The following is an 8587-nucleotide window of genomic DNA, read 5'->3' as shown; positions in this document are numbered from 1 at the left end:
TGTTGTAGTAGACAGTCGGGAAGTCGTCGTGCTAAGGCCCCGTAGGACCAGCGCACCAGAACAGCAACCGCCGCCGATGAATAACATAGATCGAAAGGATCCAATACGAAGACACACGAACATAGACGAACACCAAAGATAGATTCCAATTAAGACCAACCAATCTAGGGCACCCCTGCTACAAGCTGAAAAATACTGAATATATTCATGCATGTATGCTTCATTAGATTCTTTGTGTGCGTCCCACCATAGTAACGATCAAAAATACATCGCTCAGTTTCCAGAAGACAGCTTGATAAAGGTACATATAAAATGAATATTTTTTGAAACGGAGACATAATATTTGCCTCAACCATGCTACATATAAAAGTAGTACATGTTGGTAGAGAAGCTAGCACATAATAAATCTTCCTTTAGGCACCAACCAGAAGTTCTTTTTTATTATTCCTTAATTTTGCCACTTGTTCTTCATACTTTAGGTGGTAAAGAGTACTGAAAAAGGAGGGAATGTTGATGTATTCGACCGCAAACTGTAGTAGCACTCTACATATGAGCAGCAGAGACCTTTCTTTGAGGTCAAAGCGACTTCACTCTGAAGAAAGAAGTACTCCACGGGACGCCGAGTATCTGCTCGCAAACACGCATGGACCTGTGCGAATGGTATACTTAAAAAAAATGTTCAAAAGATTTGAAGTTTTTTCTGTAGTAGGAAATGCTGAATGTTTAGAGCGCTCGCAAAGTTTCATGATGCAGTGACATTCATGGAAGCTGTGATAAAAATTTAAAAATGATTATCAAGAAAAAAGAAGTTCAGAGTAGCGGTGAGTGCTCTATGTTGGAATTGGACTTGACTCAACCGAAGAACCGACCGACCGACCGCCGACCGACCACCTCATGCTTACGTCCATCCTGAAGAAATGTTTTCAATTATATCACCCTTCAGAGCATAGTTAATACTTAATAGTGTAGCAATCCACCATTAAAAAAATGTGTAGCAATCAATCGGCAACATGAAGTTGTCACGTCACTTATAGAGAACCTAATAATAGTCCACTTGTATAATAGTTAGTCAGAGCAGATCTAATAAGGTATGGTCAGTAGGCAAGTGTTTCAGCTGAGTTGGATGAGAGAGAAGGGGAGAGACAATGAAAATGGAATGTAGATTAAGAGCTGACTGCAACACGGGGTCCAAGAAACATTGTGAGAGTGTAATGTGGGACAGGTATTAATAAAGTAATACTTCTTAGGCTAGTCATAGTGTGAGTAACTTAGCTACTAACATAGCACACTCCAAGCAAATTTTACGTACATGGCATGCAGTTAATGAGAAGTGTAGTGCTTTCCAAGACAAGATGAGTCTATAAGCTAATAAATAAAGTCCTGTATGACACTACTACTATGTTACTTTTCATTATGAAGGTAGTAACTCAGACTAGTGTCATATGCATGACACTGGTATAAGTTACTCCCCACTATAACCAGCCTTAGCAACTAGCTACTATACGTGTTGGCTATTGGGTTGGCTATATATGATGTGGCGACTGCATATAGCCCATAATTGGCTATATTATAACCATGCTATACTAGTATGTGATGCCATAAATATGTGCTCCATTTTTTGTCTTTCCTAAGGGTGATGGAGTTTCATGCTATAGCCGGATGTAATTCTATATGCGGCTTCTCTTCTTTTCTTTTTCTCCCTTCTCCAACTAATCAAAAAGTTTATGTTATTTTATTGTACTTGCTCTAACTTTGCATGTAGATTAATAATCTATCTAGAGTGACTCAATCCATCAGTGGGAAGTTGGCACACGGCTTTTGTGTGTTGTTGGTCATTCAAGACGTGATTCCTGAAAAAGGATAAAAAAGAAATGTACAACCTAGCTCAGTGTTGACATGTCCTTTTCTCTTGGCACACTAGAATTTTGTATCATATACCTAAAATTTATATTTTATTAGTTGTGTAGATGGTCAAAGTTTATCCAAAATACAAGAGGGTCAAAGGTAGTACTATACATAATGGCTAATGGCTATACATGACATGCCATTAAAATATAATCAACTTGCGGTTGACTCTACTATTAAAATTGATATGGCAATGGTTGATGCGCTTATGCAGTGCTCCTAATAAAACAACTCTAGTCGTTACCACAAGACGATCATTAACATCAGCCGATACGCACGGTTTGCGACTAAAAAATGGTTGGATGGATGAAATTATGAAATCCAAATAATTTGGTCGGTGCCGTTAGTTTGGTCGTCGGCAGTTCTTTTAATTGCAGATAGGTTCCGGCCTAATACAAATACGCTGAATCAAGCGAAATGATTAATCTAGTCTAACAAACAATGTAGTAATAAATTAATGTTCGAAAACCGAAAACTCAAGGAACCAAGCGAGCGAGAATGGGTCTATGTTGTGAATTTCTTTAGTTTTCCCTCAAAGACGACGACAGTAATGTTGTTGTTTTTTTCATGGCAAAACAAACTGAAATTGTGGTTGTTTTCATGCATATAGAGTGTCCGATTTCCAGTGGACACTTGTCATGTTGCTGCGATATATACGTGCATAAACTTGGTCCTATGGCAACAACCAAACAATTTAGGATGGTGGTGGTGGTGTGGACGGATCCCCCAAAGCAAGAATGCATGCAAATCGTGCTCCATGCATCACACCAGCCGCTCCTTGGAGAATGGCCACCCTAACTTTAGGCAAGCACATTTCTAGACCTTTTCCCTTTCGTCTATATGCTGATAAAGACCTTTGTCCTTTTGTTTATATGTTGATTGTTATCATGCGTACCCATTTTCTGGAGCACCCAAAAAGATACATCTTCTAAAGGTTTTACAATTTTCTTGAAAATATTTTGGAAGTTTTTTATGACCCTAAAATGATATAACAATAAAACTCAAAGTTAATAAATTGAGACCACCCCTCCCCCCGGGAAATAAATAAATGAAAATAAATTGAGACCCTACAAGGCTTCGAACTCTAAGCCCGGCTCATACTGTCCAAGGTCCAAGCCTGCTATAATCGAAAATTTTAAACTATTTTGATGCAAAATATGACATGAAGCAATTTGCAACACCAAGGCAATTTGGATTTTGGTAAATTGAAGGCACCAGGACACTAAGTATTTCGTTTAGAGACAACTGACCACCGACCAAGCACTGAGTTTTGCGCCATTTACATCTTGTGGCATCGAAATATGATTTCACATGTTTCCATCGATAGCGATGCGACTATGATGGCTCCATGAACCTCGAAACACCTCGGCTCCGGCATTCAACCCTTCTCGGCGTGTGTGTGTGTGTGTGTGTTCGCACATGTTATATAAATTTGTACTCAGATCTTCTTTTCGCACCAACGAGTGACATTATGCATATTTCAAAAATATCGCAGGGCCTTCATGGGCCCTGGTGGGCCTGGGGCTGGGCCAGGTAGATGTGCCTGCCCTTTGACCTGGTCCACCAAGATGATGACCGACAAACGAGAGGAGGCCCAGGCGAGTATATATATCCGGCCCCCATTCCCCAAATCCCTTTCCATCCTCCGCACCGTACGACCGCAACAACCTCCCCTTTTTCCGCCGGCGAGCGACCGATCCGGCGGACGGACCATGGCCGCGCTCGTCGGCGACGTCGCCTACTGGCTGGCGGAGCACCCGGACATCGTCGGCTTCCGCTGGAGCCCCTCGGGCCTCTGGTTCTCCACCTGGGCCTTCCTCCTCGGCTTCCTCGCCACCTACGTGTCCCTCTGCCTCGCCGCCGACGCGCTCCTCCGCCGCCGGAAGCCGCTCCCTCTCGGGCCCCTCCCCCCCGCGCACGCGCTCCTCATGGCCGCCGTCTCGGCCACCATCTTCGCCGGCACGCTGCTGTCGGCGGTGGCGGAGATTCGGGACACGCGCTGGTCGTGGCGGGGCCGGAGCCGGACGACGCCGCTCCGGTGGCTCCTCTGCTTCCCGCCGGGGACCCGCTCGTCCGGCCGCGTCTTCTTCTGGTCCTACGCCTACTACCTCTCCCGGTACCTCCACGCGGCCCGGGGCGCGTTCGCGGTGGTCAGGCGCCGGCGCGGGGCGGCCGCCCGGGTGTTCGCGCACGCCGCGTCCGTGGCCATGGCCTTCCTGTGGCTCGAGTTCTCGCAGTCGTTCCAGGTGCTGGCCATCCTCGCCTCCACGCTCGCCCACGCCGTCGCCTTCGGGTTCCGCTTCTGGGTCGACAGCGCGGGGCTCCCGGCGGCGCGCGCCGCCCGGAGCGGGTCGGCGCCCGTGGCGCTGGGGTGCCAGCTCGGGCTGCTGGGGTGCAACCTGGTGTGCCACGCGGGGGTGGTGTGGATGCACTTCGGGGGCGCGATGGCCGGCGGGTGCAGCGGCATCGGGGCCTGGGTGGTCAACACGCTGCTCAACGCCGCGCTGCTCTGGGTGTTCCTGCACTGCTACGGCACGCGCGGCGTCTGCGACGACGACGGGGGCGCCGCCGCCGCCGCCGCCGCCTTGAAGAAGAAGAAGAAGAAGAAGGAGATGTGAGAGCGGCGTGAGGTGATCCCCTCCGACCATTGTAATATACTACTACTACTGTAGTACAATCCATTGGTGCACTGTACATATAGGTAGAGGCCGGCATTGGCATCGGCGTTCGGCATCTGGCATCCCAATGAGATGAGATGAGGAGGTGGCTGCTGCTGCTGCTATAAACCAAAGCAAAAAAACAAAATTCAATTTTATTTATAGAGATCGGTATACATACATAGATAGATAGATACATACATACACATATGCGCGCGTGGGGTGGACGATTGGTTCGAACCCCTGCTGCTGCTGATTAGCTTGCTATACTCTGTTCGTGTGTTCATTGCAAGGGGGGGCGCTGTTTGTTGGCCTGAACAAGCTGATTTCAGTGTGGCATCTTATTATTACAGACCATACTAGCTAGTGTGCGATCCCTGTCAGTGAGTAAAGGGGCGCTGTTGACGTGCCACCAAACAAGTGAAGTGATGAACAGACGCGTATGTTGGTCAGAATTGGCATGCATTCATTCATCCTTTTGGATGCTCGGCGTCGCGTCTGGAGTCTCAAGTGCCATGCCGCCTTGTCCTGTTGGAGCGTGCGTGCGTGCGTGCGTGCACAGAGAAGACAGACACGGAGCACAAGAGAAGAAGCGATGGCTCCGTTTTCTGGTTAAGCCGTAGCTGAAATGAAGCAAAGCTGCAGCGAGGAATGACGCTCACGTGAGGAAGGAAGGCGACAGACACGCGGACAAAGAGTGAGATGGCCATTGCTGCGTCGATCCCGGAGGGGAGGCGTCCATGCGCTGCTGCCTCGCCTCGACACTGTCTGTGCAGAGCACCATGAAGCAGCAGTAATTAAAACGGAGAGAACATGCCGTGGCCGGAGCTGCGTTGCATGCCGGAACCCAGCCAAACGCTTGGTCTGGGAGCGCCGTGTCTGTCGCGTGTACGTACCACGGGTGTGCGCGCGCGCGCTGATTTATAACAATTCATTAAATTCTGCTCCGGGCAACCGTGTGTGTTGCGTTGCAGGTGCTTCCATGCAAGGATTCTCCCCTCCTGTTCACACCGACCTCTACCTGCAAGTGGGCCCAGCCACGCCAGGCCAGGGCCCACTTGCAGGTAGAGGAGTCCATTCATGGCATCACATCCGGGAGAAATATCAAGTGTTCCCATGCTTCCATGATCCGGGAGCTCCTGGGTGCCGGATCATGCATCAAACGGAGCCTCTAGGCCTGGATGAAATCTTGGGACTATTCAAATGTTTTTGTTACATTTTTTTGCGAGCTCCCACTACATCCGTTGGATCCAGGATCAAACGGCTCGGGAACTCCCATATCATAGGAGCAATGGGGGAAGGGGGGCACATGATATTAAGGTGTCGTGACTTTTGCATATTAGGGTGGTAGATAGATTTGCAAGTGTCATATTCCATATATAAAAATATATGTAAATCTCTTATTTAAAACCAGGCTTAGGCTTCCAAGCCCCACATGTTCTTAATTTATTAAGTTTGGGTGTTATTGTCATATTGTTTTTGGTGTCATGAAAAACTTCCCCAAGAAGCCTCTTTTTTTGGGTTTTATTGCTATATGGTTTATTTTTTGTGAAATTTGTTATTTTATTTATATATTTTTGCGGGGGAGTTATTTTATTTATATGATAAAGTAAAAAAAGCACATACACACCACAACAAATGGCATGTAGAAAAGAAGGAAATAATTTTATGTGCTTGTCTAAAGTTAGGGTGGCCAGTGTTTATGCGGACGGTCATGCCAGAAGCACAATTTGCATGCCTGCTGGTTGGGGAGATTCATCAACGATACCGCCATCCTAGATTGTTTGTTTGTTGTTGTCACTTGAGGGACATCCAATCGACATATTGTTTGTTTCCATAGATAAGGCTTCATGCATGTATCCTGCTCAGGTATCATCGGCAAAACGAACATTGTGTAGATGATCTTTGGCTTGTCGTCTCCGAAGAAGTAGCTAGGGAGAAAAATCCTTATCCCAGTTATTCCATGAGTTGCTTGCGAGTGAGATTGATTTTCTTTAGGACTTAGATGTATTTATATGTTTCCTCAGGGCCTTATCCAAAAAAGTGGGAACAGCTGTCCTAGAACTGAATATTAATTTTTGTACGTACTGCACTATACTCTTTGAAATAATTTTTGTTTTTTATTTGCAAGCGGGTGATTTTAATGATTGTTCATTAAAGAGCACTACGTCAGCTGCATCAGTCAGGCTAGGCTAAAGATAAATATATATTCTGGCAAAAAAAGTTATTTTCCCTTAAAAAAAGACCTACGATGAGGATTCTCTGAGTGTGGGGATGAACGTTCGCCTACCATCACCCTCCGCTCCCCTGGGTGGGAATGCTACTCCCGGTCGCCATGGTCCCCATCTTCACCAGTCTTAGGCATAGTTGCCATGTTTCCGGTACGGTGGGAACGAGGAACGGGAACGAGGGAACAATAGGGTACAACGAGGGTATACATCTCTCGAACGATTTTTTTTATAGCAGGGACGCGATCCAATCCGTTTGGGTACGATGATCCCGGTACGGTACCATGGGTCGAGGAACACAGTTCCTGAAGAACGACGACTCCCTGACGGCCAGCATTCCTTGCTGTTAATGGATCCCTTGCAATTAATGGACTGGAGGAAGAACAAGGAGTCCTTGAGAAAAGAAACGACAGCGTGAGTAAATTATTCCTCGCGTTTTGGTTGTTGGATCCTCGAACCTGCTGAATCGAGGAGCAGGCTGCGGGGACGCCGAATCTTCATCGGATCGTACCGAATCTGACCTCGTTCCAGAATCCGATTCCGGGTCGATGAATCGGGATCGAGGGACGGCCTACCGTTCCCCGTTTCCGGCTACTATGGTCTTAGGGTCCCTGCCATGGTACCTGACTCTCGGGCGCCGCCTATACTGGGGCTGACCACGGGCCGCGCTGACACTCCTATGGTTGGCCCCAAGGGCCGCACTCCCTGCTGCCCGACTTTGTCTGCACCCGCCGCCTCCCGCCAAAGCATGCGCCTTAGCCGTTCCGGGTTTGGGTGTGGAGGGTCGCGTGCCACGATCCTTGACAACGCGGCCTTGCGGGCAGAGGCCGGCAACCTCGAGTCATCACTGGCACCGCTTTCTAGGCAGCGTGATCGCGATCGAATGGGCCTTATGATGGATGCAATGACTGCTACCGCTCGCCGTAGGCTTCCTGAGATGCCGACCATTTGGTGGTCACTCGGCCCCGCTTTCTTTTATGCTTTCATTGGGTATGTTTGTATTGTTGCCCAACCGGTTATTTTATTTGATTGCACTTGAACTTGTTGTACGGAGGTGGTGATGACTTTATTCATAAAGTGGGGCGAAAGCCTATTTCAAGAACTTGCGAAAGGAATAAAGAAAGAGAAATTGTAGCTGATGCCTAAAGAAAGATTAAGTGATGCTCTACCAACACAGTACTTTGTATAAATGGGTAGCTTTATTAAGTTGTCTTTGTAGAAAGGGACTAGCTATGTGAGGCGCACCTGAAAAAAGATGAGCCATGATCGTCGGAACTAGGAAGTGGGACTGGAATATTAGGTTTGCTGACTAAAGCATGGGCAGCAGCATGTCAGGTTAAAAAAGGATGAGGGAACTATCTAATTAAGCATTCTGTTATCCTGGGACACACACGAAGACGAGGCATCTAATAAAGCATGTCCATGTGCTCGATCTGGAACGCCCTAGATGATTAGTAATTCGTGTGGAATAGCATCAGTATCGTGCTAGCATCCCGAATCGATGATTAGAAGTATAGGGTCTGTTTATGTTAAACTCAAACTTTCTCATGTTTTTCACCAAACTAGAAGTTGTAATTTTCTGAAAGGAGAGCTGAGATCATAGCTTTACAATCTTACTTATCTATATAAAAATTAAAAAGGAAATTTAATTTAGACTTTTGGTTCAAAAGATGCAAAAAATTCAAATGCAAAAGCCAAAAGAAAAATAAGACCGGTGCCCCCACCATTGCATGCCTCAGATCTCCTCTTTAGGTTGAACAGATGACTCTCTGTTATGAGTAAATAGCAAAAAACAAC

At 46.9% G+C, this 8587-nt stretch overlaps 1 protein-coding gene across 1 annotated transcript; it reads left to right on the top strand.

Annotated features, from left to right (window-relative positions):
* The first annotated feature begins 3531 nt into the window (after positions 1–3531).
* Positions 3532–4854, top strand: LOC123124090 (elongation of fatty acids protein 3-like). The gene has a single exon (XM_044544791.1). The coding sequence runs from the start codon at positions 3618–3620 to the stop codon at positions 4521–4523; it is 906 nt and encodes a 301-aa protein (XP_044400726.1). The 5' UTR covers positions 3532–3617; the 3' UTR covers positions 4524–4854.
* Positions 4855–8587: the final 3733 nt, after the last annotated feature.

This window comes from Triticum aestivum, chromosome 5D (assembly GCF_018294505.1).
Source record: "Triticum aestivum cultivar Chinese Spring chromosome 5D, IWGSC CS RefSeq v2.1, whole genome shotgun sequence".
NCBI lineage: Eukaryota > Viridiplantae > Streptophyta > Magnoliopsida > Poales > Poaceae > Triticum > Triticum aestivum.
The sequence above is the reverse complement of the archived record's forward strand: the minus strand, read 5'-3'. Positions and strand labels throughout refer to the sequence as shown.